A 14,438-nucleotide genomic window follows, 5' to 3' on the forward strand; every position below is an offset into this window, starting at 1 on the left:
GGAAAAGAATATGGTTCACACAGTGGTTGGTCAACAGTTCCAAACACAATATTAATGCATGTTATTCACCAACAACAACAACAAAACAAAAAACTTCTCATTTTCAACAATAGTTAAAACTCCAACAAATTTAAAGACCCCTTGACCAACCTGAGCTAGGACCTTTTCATCTGCAGAACCCAGTTCCCGCACATCTCTGATCCAACTCTGTGTTTTTTCCACTTCCTTTTTTAAATTCTCCAATGCCTCCTGCTGAAGGCTCTCTCCCTTCTGCTGTTCCTGAAGACGGGTTTCCAGGTTCCGGTAGCGCTGAATCAGATTGTCTCCATCCTTTAGGAGCACATCAGACCTCAGTCCCATTTTACGCACAGATGAGAGGAGATCCCCCAGTGAGTCTATGCTCCTGCTGAAGATGTGCAGGTAAGGTTAGAAAAGGAGAGAAGGGGGAGAGGTAACAAATGGGATTTGGTGTCCACCTCTGATTCTGAAGGTCACTAAGCAGATTCTTGGCTGCAGTTGGCCCCTGACTCTGCTTCTCCTTTGTTTGTAGTAAGTCTTTTATGAGCCCATGTAGCTTCTGCAGACTGAAACATCCAGAAGTCAATCTGACTGGCAGCATCCACAGTAAATCCAATTGGAAATGTCTTACGAATCCATTTTCTGCTGCAGCTCCTGAAGCTGGGTCAGTCGGCTCTGACAGTGTGTTCTGAAGGTGGACACCTCCTGTCGCTGCTCGTTCATCCAGGTCAATAGATCTGAGATCTGCTCATCTGGAACCTGCTGGCGACCCCTATGAACCTGGATCTGCAGCTGGTCTAGCCGTCTCTCTGGATCCAGGGACTTTAGGAAACCCTGGTGAACACAAGCACTACTATAAATTGCGACGGCAACATGATGACATTTGAGATTATATGTGGGTAATGATGAGGTCTTGGTAGTTTATTGTGGGATGTAAAATGAGGGAGTAAAAGCACTCACAGTAAGACGGTCCACGGATGTAGACACATATTCCTGAGTCTCTGGGTTCTCAAAGCACTCATTGACAGACATTTGCAGATTCTGGTACCAATCTTCAAATGACTGTCGCTCATCTGGTACACAGATTAAGATCATGTTTTCAGTTGAGTAACATCAGGTGAGGAGTTGAGCTTTTGTACTCACCAGTTAGGACCTTTGGAAGACCCTGGTCCTGCTCCTCCCTCTTCAACTGAATCATATCTCTTGCACGGGAGACGGCTTCTTTCAGTCTACTACAGTCAAGTGTGAGAACCTCTAGGATTTGAGAACTAGCCACACTAGACACCAGACCCAGCTCCCTCCACAAAGCCTCAACCTGCTCCTCTTGTTGCTCTAGATCCTCAGTCAGGTCCTACAGGAATATAGTTAGTCACATTCCGAAACAAACTCAGTTTCTCGGTGAAGACACGAACCTGAATCTGATTCTCCACATCTGGCTGAGAAACATCAAGTATGCTGATGGAAGACTGGGTCTTCTCCACACCTGTCTGACCCTCCTGGATTTTCTGGGCCAGATGTTTCTTTAGGGCAAGCAGTTCTTCAAACACGTCACTGCAATCACTGAAAAGCTCCTGGACCTGGTCCATCCTCTTCTTCAACTGTGTCTCCAGCACCTAGATCACAGGAAAGATGGCCGCACTAAGTTGACTCAGCATGACCCATGTTTCATGTCTCAGCTCCCTGAATGGGTCACCACATATTCTTGGAAAAAAATCCTGATGTTCTTGGCCCAAAGGTAAAACAGGCTGACCTGCAGTTCCAGTGGAGCTTCTTGACTTTGCAGTATCTCCTTGATCTCTGTGGACTTCCTGTGTAAGTGATCCAAGTTTTGTTGGTGAGTCTGGATCTCCATCTGTAAAATGAAGTGTGATACTGTCACACTTCACAGATACGGCCTGTCGCCAGTTTAAGACAAAAAGTTGTACCTTCATGGCCTGAACCTGCTGCTCATCGGTGAACGGGTGACTCTCAGCAAACAGCGCCAACTTGGCTGCCGCCCATGACTCCGACTCACCAGCTAGCATTAGCTGCTTTTCCCACAGCTCCAGTGCCACCTGCAAGTTGTCCATGCAGGTGTCTGTCTTCTCTTTCACCTGGAACCAGACACCAGTTGTTCTTTATAAATGAATTTGAAGAAAACATACTTTTTTACTTTGAGGACTTACGTCTAACCATGTGTCCATCAGTGAGTCTGACTCAAATTGAGACTCGCCACAGTCAGGAAATTTCTTGAGTTGTGACTGAAGTTGTCGACAAACTGACTTTAGGTTCTCCATCTTGTCCCCTAGACCCCTGAGGTCCTTCTTGATGTCTTGTAGCTAAAAACATACAGCAACTGTCAGTGGTACTTAGCAGTGGTCAGAAATTATTAATTCGATAGCCAACTAAAATAGAACCAATTATCCCAGACCTTGGTGATGCTCTTTTGCAGGTTGTCCTTGCCCATGTAGGACTTCTGCTCCGTGACCATTTGCTCAGCTTTCTGCAAGCTGCTGTCAAGCTGACCTCGGCAGGTCTGGAACCTCTTAAGCAGGTCCAACAGGATGGTGCACTGTTGTTTACTGCAACAAAAAATCACAATCCCTTCAGAACCATTCATCGGATCAAGACGTTTTATAAAACCAGACCTACCTGTCTGCTAATGCTCTTTGGGTCTTCTCGTACTGAGAGATGGGCTCCTGTAAATGGTCTTCTTGTTCCACATTTTCAGCAAGATTCTGCAACTCTGTGTTCAGGTTCTGGAGCTGGTCATCCAAGTCGGCAAGAACACGAAGTCTGAAAACAAAACCTTAATGAGCACCTGAGTGGGCTTATATGATGCAGAATGATGTCTTGTACCTCTGCTGCACAGCTGGCATAGTTGGCTCTTTAAGTCGTCCTTTCAGGACAGCATCTTGAAGAGCCCTCAGCTGACTCAACAAAGCTAGTCTTCTTGGGGTCCAAGACTTGTTTTCTGATTTCCTTATTAATTTCTGCTTCTCACCCTCCAAACTATGGTCAGCTTCCTCAAGGCGCTGTAGCAGGACACTAACCATGTCCAGGCAGTTGGCTGGATTTCCTTCTCTGGTCACAGTGAGTCTGGCTCTCTGCAGCAGCACATCTAGTTGGGGTGCCTTCTCCTTAAGACTGTCGCTGCTTTGCCGGATCTGGGCAAGCTTTGTCTTGAATTCCTGCAGCATTGCTACTGTACCGTATGGTGCCATTTGAACTCCAGAGATGTCCTCGTTTATAGACTGCAGGGACATAAGGAAGCGGTCCAGGGCATGTGCTGCTGCCTCACTTTTACAGACCTGCTGCTGTAGCTGTTCTAGACTGGCTCTATGAGATCCCACCTCCCTAACCAGTGGGAAACAGTCTCGAGGGTCCAAGTTACTTGACTCTGGATTCAGACGTGTTAGCTGGTCCAGCTCGTTCTGGATGTTGTCCTTCAAATCCTGTGACAGAATAGGCCACCACATTAGAGAGAATTATGTATAGCTGGTATATACTAAGTCTTTGTTAAGTTGAAGGCCAATTTTAAACTAACCTTAATATCTTTCAGAATGTTGCTGCTGGCAAATGAGAAGCCGATTACATCCTTGGGCTGTCTCAGGTACCGGTCCAGGCGTTCTGTGAAGTCCACCATGTGGTTCTCAGTGGAGTCGATCTGCCGGAGGGCAGCACCAAGAGAGCTTCCCCTGCGTTGTAGACTGGACTGCTGCTGGCGCCACTGGTCCTGCAGGTTCTTTCTCACTTGGTCCAGATCAGGGGTACAGTTTAGCTTTCCAAATTGCTCTATGAATTCAGACCAGAGCAACTCGGTTTCCTGTCGATGGGACTGAAAAAAAGCAGACAGTCATAAGCAGGTGGATCAATAATCTCAGACTCAGGTCAATATCCAATGATACCTGTATGTCCTGAAGACGTGTGTGAAGACCATTCAGTGAAACAGATTCCAGCTGATCCTCGTTTAAACTCAATTCGTTTTTGGACAGTTGGACCTGCAAAAGTCTCTTACTACTCTCATACCTGCAAACAAAACCTTATGGTGAGGTTCCAGTTTTTTTGTTCTTAAGTAAAATTCATGTTGTCTTGACAGAAGGGGCTTAGTGAATGGGGAACCTGCCGACTGTCCTGCATATATGCTAATTGAGTCTTAAATCAAAATTCTCACCGAGTCTCGTTCTGAGCAGGGTCATCTTCTACCAAATTCTCCATCTTCTGAACATAGTCACATCTTAATGATGTTTGTGAGGCCTGTTGGGCAAGCAGGCCAAGAAGGTATTAAAAGAATAAGAAAGGATTCAAGGTTAGGAGACAAATTCAAAGACATTTGATGTGCTAGCTTAAAATGTGTTGGTCAGTGGAAGCTTACCTGTGCAGGGATGTGAACCTGGACCTCATCGTTGGACTTATCCCAGTCTGCACAAGCTTGAGTCCTGAAAAACACAACATTATCTTTGAATGCAGTTCGAAAGGATAATAGACCTTGGAATGGTATAAAGCTAAATCCTAATGGAAAACGCTTACCTGGCCTCAGTTTTCTGGCCGTCTCGGTCCCCACTGAACTGTCTCTGAATGGCTGCAAGTCTGGTTTCACATTCTCTGAGCTGAGTGGTGGCAAGGCGGTGTGCATCCTCAGGACTCAGTGTGTCACAGAGAGCTTTTAGGGCCTGCAGGTGAGTACCAGCCTCAACCAGACCGGTTCGATCTGAGAAGCAGATCTGAGGGCATGCAAACTTCATTCATTAGCAAATTGCTACAACACCTGCACAGCTCCATTCAACTTAAAGAGAAAAGTCTACTGTTTTGAAGAGGAACCACTACAGAAGAAGAAAGACTTGAAATATGGTAAAAAAAAAAAAGCGGAGTTCAATCACCAGCGTTCCCTTCCAATTAAGTTATGGTTAAAAGTAAATTGCTTAGATATGTTATAGAATGGAGAAAATGAAATCTAGGAAAGAAACAACCCTGCACCTGTGGCACCTTCAATGAGGAGATTAACGGTAACAAGACTACCTGAGTGGGCTTTTCTAACGGTATCATTGCCAAGTCAAATTGTTTCCTTGTTACTTCAAAGCTGAACTGATTCAAGAAACTGGCAATTTCTGCCCGGAGATCCTGATGATGATAGGAACCACACAAGTGTCATGCTCAAGCCCAACAACACTGTTGTTTATGCATCAGTATGGATCACTGAATAGCTGCCCTACCTTCCACTGTGACCGCACAGACTGTGTGAAGATCTCCATCTTGCTGAGCTGAGCAGGTGTGCAGAAAGCCTCCATGCCTTTAGCGGCTCTCAGGAATTCCTCTAACAATTCTGGGTCGAGGGTCCTCAGTGTCTCCTGAGGAGGGAACAAAGTCACAACTCGTTTGAAAATGAATATGAAACAATGTAAATGCAAATGCAAATTAGCAATTACCAAAAAACATCTTACTTAGTAAACCAAAGAGCTTTTACCTGTTTCAGGGCGAGGTGCTCCTCAGAAACACTTTTGACATGGAACACATTTATGACGTCCAGAATGTGTTCTTGCAGGCAGTACTTGGCCTCTTCAAACCCGTTCCTGGCTAATGCTTGGGCCTTAGCATAGGCCTCAGTGTACGCCTTGGGTGGTGCTTGGGCCAAGACTGGAGGTCTCATGCAGAATTCTTGTGGCTCTGTTTGTGTTTGGGGTAGTGAGCCAATGAGCTGAGACTGTTTCTTTGGTGGGGTGATGTCCAATGAGACAGTGGGAACAAGGGGTGCCAGCTGAGTCTGTATTTGGGTTGGTGTGAATGTAATGTGGTCATTTGCTTTTGGGATGAGCTGGGGTTGTTCCTCGGACTGCATTGTTATGGGTTCCCTTGGAAGGAGGGATGCTTCTGGTTGTAATGGGTACTGAGTTTGAAAGGTTGTTGTTGATCCTGACTCTGTTGTCCTTACAACTTGTTGTTCAACTGGGAATTTGCACTCTGCTTTTTCCGATACGAAAGTATTTTCTTGTTGTGGAGATGGGTGTTCAGATTTTGCGAATATTTGATCATGCGGTGGCTGTTTTGTGGGCTTGTCTGGGATTTTTTGTTCAGACTTGTCATTTGGTGATGTTAATTCTTGACCTTTGGGAGGGGGTGGTGACCTTGTATCAAACTGTGGGGATTTTTGGATTTGTAGATTTGGTTTCCCAACTGCAGAGTCAGGTTGAGTTTTTGATTCAAGTTTTTGTTGTTTTTCAGACTTAATATTTCCACAAGTCACTGACTGGATTTGCAGTGGTTTTATTGAGACCATTGCTGATGGGTTCTGGTATTTTGGTTCAAAGGGTTGCGGGGCAGCCTCTGGAACAGAACTATGTCTTGGAAGTAGTTGACATGAAACCTGTGGCACATGCTGCCTGGTCTGCTGCTGAAACTGTGGTTGTTGTGTGTATTGAACACTTGAAGGTTTGGCTTGCTGGAGTATCTGACGTGGGGATTGGGGTTGATAAGGACTTTGGGGTGTAGTCCCCATTTGTGAATCTTGTTGGAATGGATCGCAGGAATAGGAATAAGGTTGATGTGATGGTGGCCTTACCCAAGATTGCTCTGGTCTTTGTTGCATTTGCATGTGACCCAGATTATAGTCTGTTATTTGAGTCTGTTGTTGAATAGGATTCACCTGGGTTTGACCCCAGTGTTGGCCCTGTGACTGGGGATAAGTTTGGACAAAGTGAGAATACTCAGAAGAGCCCATTTGGGGTAAAGGGCAAAGGCCAACCTCATGCCAGTGTGGTGGCCCTTGAACTCCTGGATAAGCTACTGGCTGTGCATCTTGACCTTGTCGTTGGACAAATGATTGGGGCATGTGGTGTCTTTGCTGAGCTGTGGACTGATTGTGTAGCAATTGTTGTGAAGTCCACTGCTGGCTTGGAAACTGTGTTTGGGGAAAGCTCTGAGGATATCCTGGAGCAGACTGCAAGGACACTGAGGACGTGGGCCCCATAGATGACCATTGTCGAATCTGGCCTGGAGTTGGATCTTCAAGATTCTGAACTGCAGGTTGAGCAGATGTTTGATACTGAGGATGACCCTGTCCAATGTGTTGACCATGGACTTGTGGAAAAGTCTGTATCATAGGTATAGCCTGAATGGTTGGCTGTTGTCGATGTATTTGATGAGTTTGCCTCTCTGGCCCAGGCTGAAAAAGGGTCAGTGATTGAGAAGGTGCTTGAGAGTGACCCTTGGCTTGAAACAAAGAAGGGGCTGTGGGGTTAGTAAGGATTCGTGGTTGAGGGGAGGCTGCAGGGTGAGTCTGGATTTTTGGTTGAGTAGAAGGTACAGAATGAGACTTGATCTGTGGCCTGTTCATAGTTTGGGGCATTGCATGAGGTCCAAAAGGAGCAGCGAGTTGAACTTGTGGTTGGGATGACTGATGACTAACTGTGGTCTGTGACATTGTCAGAATGTTGGTTGGAGACATGAAGGCAGTAGAGTGTAGTTGAGGCTCTGTCTCTTTAGAAGATGAAGGCGGCACTTCCACCAATGAAGGGCAAACCGTTTGAGTCTTAAACTGGCGATTGACCTCTTTTTTAGGTATGGTGTCAAAAGGCAAGGTGGATGACTGTGTGGTTTGATTGCTGGTTTGTGTTTTTGACTCTGAGAAAGATCCCTCTTCAGTCCTCATGGTCTGTGAATGTGGCTGTTTTGAGGCAACTTCATTCTGCGTCCCACTAAAAGGAGTAATTTTACTTTGAGTAGCTGACTGAACTAAAGCTGGGGCCTTTTTAGGAGGTTGTGGGTTTGGGGCCTTCACTGGGGACCATGACTTTGAAGGGCTGTTAAGCTGAACAAAAGAAGCCTGAGGGGTCTGCATATGTACCTGTAAAGATGGAGGATAATGTGTGGATAATTGGATCTCAACAGTTTCTGGACAGGCTGCATCAGCCTGTGTCAGACCTGCTACCTTGACTTGATTTCCAGAAACTGTTTCGGACATAACTCTGACCTGCGTCTGCACTAATTTCTGAGTTTCCCCCAAGGTTTGTAACTGACATGTGGTCTTATTTGGCAACACCAAGGAGGGTTCAGAAGAACTTGCAGACCCAAGATGTGCCATATGAGATTCCTGTTCCTTTGGTTTGCTTTCACACTGAGCGTCGCTGGTGTTGGTTACCTTTACAGGTATCTCCTGAGGCTTCTGAAGCCAGGGGCGGTTCTTTAGAGCTTTAGTCTTTCTGCTTTGTAGTTCAATGGTGCTGAGGGCTCTGCCAGAGGCTCCGGGTGGTGTAGAAAATGTCTGGTCTGTCTCAAGGGTATGTTCTGGTTCTCGAGTGTCTTGTTGGAATTCCATCACCTGATATTCCATCCCATGAGGCTGGTCCTCAGAAGACAATTTCACTTGTGCTTTCGACTGCTCCTTCACTAGCTTCTGTTTTGTAATTTCTGGTGTCTGTTCTGGTGGTTCTCTTGGAATCTGGGTTACCTGGGTCACAACTTGGGTCTGAGTGTCTGGCGGGGAAGGCCCCCTGACATGCATCAAAGCTTGTGCATATGTATATGGCATTGGAGGAGATTTAGTTTCTGAATGTTCCTGCACAACAATCTTCGGCACAAACATCTTTCCTTCAGCAGAAGCATTGTGACTGGTGTCCAACTGCCTTTTCTGTTCAAACTTTTCCTTTGCTTGGATGAAGATTTTTGACGGGGGGGCATCTGAAGGGCTCCTGCATCTTTCTTTCCTGGATCCCAAACTGCTAAGCAATCCTATCACTTCCTGGAAATAATCAAGAACATTACATTGAGAGTGCAGAAAGTATGACAGATTCTAGTCCCTGGCTACACACATAAAGATCGACGCATTTCCACTTTGCAAAGCCAACTTCCAGCACATGACTCACCTGGGACTGAGCCACAGCCGCTTGCACTCTATTTTGCATGGTTGTAGCATGTAGGTACTGAATAGGTGAGCTTTTCTGACTGTTCATCAACATCACCTGGAGGTCCTGCTCCTCTGTCACTACCTGACCCTCCAGTTGGAGCCCTCGGGAAATCAAAGACTGCAAGAAAAAATATCAGACTTAAGAAAAAAGGCTAACCAAACTTGAGCCTACTCACCCGAACAACTGGGTCCTGGCCTCGGTGATGCTGTCGCTGTTTGGTTTTGAGTAGCTCGTAAAGCTCCCGTGCTTCGGCCTCCCAGAGAAGGAGTTCGGCCAAACGGCTGTCTAGACCTGAGACGCTGTTTTGCAACTCTGCACAAACCTCCTCGGCTTCAGACAAGGTCTGCATTACCTAGAAACCGAGGTCCACAGAATAACCATTGGCTCAGTTAATATCGGCAAGACAAGATAAAATACGTTTTTCCTACTTCGGGTGTTGCCATCTTCAGTTTCTCTAGCTGATCTAAGGGAAGATCAGGAGAAGGTACAAGAAAGTCCAGATCTACATCCTGGAGCTTTCTCATGGTCATCTGGTGGAACATACAACATTAACGTCACCTTCCTCTTTTTCATTCTTATCACTTTATGTAGATTCTCATTCATCTAGGTGTCTGGTTATTCTGAAGGTTTCAAAGCGAGGCAACAAGATGGTGTGGAGTTTAGGAGAACTAAAGTAGCCTCTTGGATGAGTAAGTAAAACGTCTTCCCCTAACTAGACAGTTTCCTTGCTTTCAATACTTCAGAGCCATCATCATCTTCACATGATTATCATCATTACCTGGACCCTCTTCCTGAATGTCATAAGTTGGCTTCCGAGTATCTCTACTGGTTCCTTGAGCAGCAGAGAAGCTTCTCGGATCAGAACCTGCAAGTCTGGAGGATGGTTCTGGGTGTGTGTTTCCTGGGCAAAAAACACATTCTTCCTCAAAAAAAAGTATTGATGGACAATCAAAAGAAACAAAAGCTAACAGCAAAAGAATCTGGTTGCGCCACTTTAATCCAGCCGCACCTGCTCCTCTTAACACAATTGATCCTAGCCAGCTGGTTCAGACAAGCTTTATTACATTTAACTGCAGTCAGAAACTTACGAATCTGTTGCTGCCAACAAAGTCATTCCACTGAGTGTTGATTCGTCGCAGCTCGTCTGAGAGGTTTCGCCCCGTCTGTTGATCTGTCTCCTCAATCAGAAATTTCCCGACCTGGTTCAGGTGATCGTGACGGGCACTCCACTCCGACATTTGCTCGGACGTGACCTGTAATTATTATCAGCATCATTATTGGGGCAGCCAACTCCTAGCACTTTCTCCAACATTTTGTTTTGTGTACAGTGGCCCAATTTAGACTAGTGAAACCCCAAACAGACCTGGGCTCTGGCAGTGTGGGTGGCAGCCTGTTGCAGCATGCAGGCTTGAAGAGAACTCTGAATGTCACGGTACGATTCCCAAGCAGACAATACCCTGCTAATCCGGGCTTTAGCTGATGTTACTTCCTGTAAAGCTACACTAGAGTCTTCATCCAGCTGTGCCACCTGATGGCTGACTTGTTGGTATTCTGACGCTGGTGACACACACAGTCAGCAGAATGTGAAGATAGTGAAAGTAACTTTGTGATCAGTGAGACTCACCAAGTGCCGACTTTCTGGAGTATTTTTCAGAAGTCTGTTTAAGTTTTTGAACATTTAAGCCCAGCTGGTTAGGAAGTTGTTGGATCTCCACCAGGTTCTGGAACAGGACACAGACAACTATCAATAAGCAGTTGACGACACGACTGATCCAAGCTTGAGAGACGGGTGAAATGTGTCGATCTGTCAAGAGTTGGTCTTTACCTGCCAGTCTTGCAGCAGAACTCGGAGTCCTTCAGCAGACATAAATGGTCTTGTCCAGATTCGCAATTTGCCCCGGACCTGACCCAGCAGGTCCAAGACCATGTGATGCTGCTCTTGGTACTCCAATTTAAGCCCATGATACTTGGCCGTGACCCGAACACTTGTGAACCTGAAGCAGGAAAAAAAATGATTTCAGGTTTGCTGGTAAAGCAGGTCAGGGTCAACCCGAGTGAATTCTCCCATGATACATTTTCATTTTCAACAGAAACTTCCAGAACCCCTCCAATCTTCTCACCTTCTCTTCAGCTCGTCCATCTTCTCTGTAGGAACCAGAAAGTTTCCATCCTGGTCCAGATTTTGGAAGTTCTGGAAGGTTTTTAGCTGTTGTGGCATCTCATCCAGACAGACCTGAGATACATTCAACATAATGTTCAAGTCCACACAAAAAACAGAACCTGGTACCTCGAGTAAAAGGGTATGTTTACTTTTAGCCGCTCCTGTTTGTCCCTGGCCCGGGCTGCAACGACACCATGGTCCTGTGCCTCCCCCGCCTCCTCGGTCAGAACCTCCTCGCTCCTCAGCAGCCACAGGGCCACAGAGTCCAGCGGCGTCGGAAGGCTCTTGTCTAGCTCCACTCTGTAGTGTCTTAGCTGTACAGAGAGGTAGTTGAGTTGGATAATCAGACCAAAACCCAAACCATTTTGGAGTCCCACAGACCTTTTCAGCCAGAGAGTCCCAGATCTCCTTCAGTGCACGTTGCTCCTCACTTGGTGTGTTGGTCCTCGCCAGCGCAGATAGCAGCGGCACGATTGGCCGACGCTGCTCACTGAACGACACCAGGAAGGTCTGGACCACCTGCCGAACAGATTTGGTTCACCAGAGAAAGGGTACTGTACAACATATGTACATCATATATGCATTATATTAGTAATTCTATAGTACAGTATTTCTAATATTTTTAATACTTTATAATTAATACTTATATATTATAATACTACTACTTCTATAATGTTATACTACTTTTCTATGGTCTAATAATGCATTACCAATATTTAATTTTTCAATTGTACTCTTAACATCTCAACATGGAAGTAATAATACTTATGCCCTGTAGTAGTAATACGTCTATACTTTAATACTAATACTTCCACAATGATATCCTAATAATTGTGCACTGAAGTAATACTTAATAACTTCTACATTGTACAATGGTCTACTGCAGTACAAATACTTTTACACTTAAGAATTTACACTTGCGCTTGTGGTTGCATTAAAATCACTGACAAGCACTTTATAAGAAAGTCCCATTTACCATTTACTTTTATACTGTATTACTTATACTTCAATACTGTGGAACTGATACTCCTAGACTTGAGTACTAATTAGTCTGTACTATATTACTAATATACCTGCCCTGTGCTGCACTGGTTTTAGCACTTCTGTACAGCAGTATTACTACTAAAATATATACTATCAATACAATGCTGTAGTACAAATACTATAACATTTAGTTCTTCTGTACTAATACTTTTGTATTAGAGTGACAACAATAGTTCACACAGACCTGGTATCTCTCCGCATAGCTCTCTCCCTCGGTGGAGTCCCAGCTCTCCAGGAGCTCCTCCTGAGCTTGCAGCAGCCAGCAGGTCACTTCCCGGATCTTTCTCTCCGGAGTTGCCTGAGTAGAAGCAGCGAGAGAACATCAGAGGAGCAGAAAAATAACCATTTCTCAATATTTTTCCGTTTAAGGATCAAGTTCCAAAGTGAAAGCACATTCATATACAAACACAAACACCCACACACCTACAAGTACACACTCATCAACACCTGCATCCATTAAATTAATGGCAATAAATTACTGTACACATTCAATGTGAATGCAAACACTCAAGTACACACGCACACATGCAAACAAACACCTACACACAAATACATACATACACACACAAAAACATTTACACACTCAAGCATGGTAATAAGATTGTGCACAAGTGGGTCAGTGGGTCAGATTCTGGAACCAGGTTCTCAGATCCAGGACCAGCAGCACCTTCAAAACCAGCTGATCCAGAACGAAGCGTGTCTCAGCAGAGTTTCCCTTTGCTGGTTCTGACGTCAGCAGTATCTTAGTAACAATCCTTCCCTGATCCGCAGATCCGATCTTTCATCGGACCCGCCCGGGCCGTGTTTATGGATCCCGGGCCAAGAATGAGAACGAGCCAGACGGGTCAGTTCTACTTTTTTGTTTTCAATGTTTATGTGACCTGCAGGGTGGAGATGCTGAGCCAGAAGCTTCCACCCACTAGCGGGCGTGGGTGATGATGCTTTCACCAAGTCCTGGAATGACCCACTTATGTAGAACCACCTGTCAATCATCCAGGCCCGCCCTTTTAATAATTAAAAAACAACAATGTTGCTGTGGAAAATGCTAGTTAGATTGTGGGCGGGTCCTGTGATAAATTCCCTTGACGGTTTTGTTGGGGCACCATACTTAAAAACAATTTAGGATTTGACTGAAAGCCATTTTGTGACACCATGTTTGTAATGAGTAAAAGATTTGGAACCATCCGAAAGAGCAGTACCTGGCGCAGAGGAGATGCAGATACAGCAGGAGTGTAGTGGACTGGCAGATTGACCGGGGACCCAAGACGAGGAGGGGACAAGAACTGTAGAGGAGAAGCAACAGAGGAAGAAAGTAGGAGGTGAAAGAGGAGGTGGGGGGAGTTTAAGGGGGTGAGGGAAAGGGAGAGAAGGAAAATAAGGAACAAGGGAAGAAGAGAGAAATGTGAAGGGTGTGAGCAAGAATCAGAGCAGAAGGATGAATGGAGAAAGAAGGGAACAGATCAATGAGGAGAAGAAAGAATTAACTGTATGGGTCAGAACCAGAAATTTTAAATTCAAATAATTCTAATGCAGGAGCATTCGGGCAAGAAGTGGATCAGAACCCAGTACCAGGCGGGGAGACTCACCTGAGCGTCTTGGTCTGGCTCCGGCAGGTCTCGGGAGTACTGCAGGAACTGGGCCACGTAGGTCATGATGGACTTCTCGTCCGGATCTCGCACGTCCACGTCTGAATCAGAATCCATGTTAGTGTGCTGCTGCACAACAAGTGTGCGCTTATGTAGTGACGAGTCAGCAGACTCCGGCGCCGCCCGCTTGTGCCCTCGGGCGCTGCAGCACAACCGGAATGTTCACGAGGATCAGATTTAGTAATGGTTTTGAACTAGAAGACCAAAACTGGTCCATGTTAGGTCTCCCAGTTGTGACCTTCGAACTCCACCGTGACCTGGGGCCCTTGGCACCCAAATGTCCAGGTGTAAGAAACGCTGAATCATGTCATACAAGTGTGTAACCGGAGCCATTAGGCAATGTTCTGGTTCCACAGGTTCCATTAAAGTTTGTTCTGTTCCATGTGAGGGAACCTAATCCCCTAAAACAATGATTGTGCCATGTGAACTGATAAAAGCACAGGAGAACCAGAACAGAACAAGACCCACCGTCTGGATCCAGTAATCGCGGTATTCGCAGCTCCCTCTCTGCAATGTTGAAAGCCTCTTCAAGGTTCTGCCTGTTGCTCCTGGTGCTAGCACGGGTCAGGTCCACCAGGTCCGGCCTCAGTGAGGACAAGACCGCAAGGAAGACCACACCACTCCTCCAGCTGCTCTTGAAGTCCTTTACACTGACTGAACATCCGGATCTGGGGAACAAATTGTGACTTA

The 14,438-nt window shown here is 45.8% G+C and overlaps 1 protein-coding gene across 1 annotated transcript in view; it reads right to left on the minus strand.

Moving 5' to 3' along the window:
• The window catches only part of syne2b (spectrin repeat containing, nuclear envelope 2b), a 58,660-nt gene that overhangs the window by 42,885 nt on the left and 1,337 nt on the right, over positions 1–14,438 (minus strand). The window contains exons 7-40 of the mRNA XM_087780357.1: positions 14,217–14,416; positions 13,689–13,789; positions 12,287–12,400; positions 11,440–11,577; positions 11,208–11,372; positions 11,018–11,130; positions 10,723–10,891; positions 10,522–10,618; positions 10,261–10,454; positions 9,986–10,150; positions 9,676–9,798; positions 9,326–9,427; positions 9,073–9,249; positions 8,856–9,014; positions 5,462–8,731; positions 5,211–5,345; positions 5,017–5,118; positions 4,528–4,721; positions 4,373–4,436; positions 4,172–4,254; positions 3,906–4,026; positions 3,545–3,835; positions 2,857–3,452; positions 2,650–2,793; positions 2,429–2,579; positions 2,184–2,336; positions 1,944–2,111; positions 1,769–1,870; positions 1,431–1,631; positions 1,162–1,369; positions 979–1,091; positions 650–852; positions 477–584; positions 151–406 (exon numbers count right to left, since the gene is read on the minus strand). Coding sequence (XP_087636483.1) covers positions 151–406; positions 477–584; positions 650–852; positions 979–1,091; positions 1,162–1,369; positions 1,431–1,631; positions 1,769–1,870; positions 1,944–2,111; positions 2,184–2,336; positions 2,429–2,579; positions 2,650–2,793; positions 2,857–3,452; positions 3,545–3,835; positions 3,906–4,026; positions 4,172–4,254; positions 4,373–4,436; positions 4,528–4,721; positions 5,017–5,118; positions 5,211–5,345; positions 5,462–8,731; positions 8,856–9,014; positions 9,073–9,249; positions 9,326–9,427; positions 9,676–9,798; positions 9,986–10,150; positions 10,261–10,454; positions 10,522–10,618; positions 10,723–10,891; positions 11,018–11,130; positions 11,208–11,372; positions 11,440–11,577; positions 12,287–12,400; positions 13,689–13,789; positions 14,217–14,416 — 8,680 coding nt within the window. The remainder of the gene's footprint in view (positions 1–150; positions 407–476; positions 585–649; positions 853–978; positions 1,092–1,161; positions 1,370–1,430; positions 1,632–1,768; positions 1,871–1,943; positions 2,112–2,183; positions 2,337–2,428; positions 2,580–2,649; positions 2,794–2,856; positions 3,453–3,544; positions 3,836–3,905; positions 4,027–4,171; positions 4,255–4,372; positions 4,437–4,527; positions 4,722–5,016; positions 5,119–5,210; positions 5,346–5,461; positions 8,732–8,855; positions 9,015–9,072; positions 9,250–9,325; positions 9,428–9,675; positions 9,799–9,985; positions 10,151–10,260; positions 10,455–10,521; positions 10,619–10,722; positions 10,892–11,017; positions 11,131–11,207; positions 11,373–11,439; positions 11,578–12,286; positions 12,401–13,688; positions 13,790–14,216; positions 14,417–14,438) is intronic.

The sequence above is a fragment of the Callionymus lyra genome, chromosome 18, assembly GCF_982586985.1.
Source record: "Callionymus lyra chromosome 18, fCalLyr1.hap1.1, whole genome shotgun sequence".
NCBI classification, from domain to species: domain Eukaryota; kingdom Metazoa; phylum Chordata; class Actinopteri; order Syngnathiformes; family Callionymidae; genus Callionymus; species Callionymus lyra.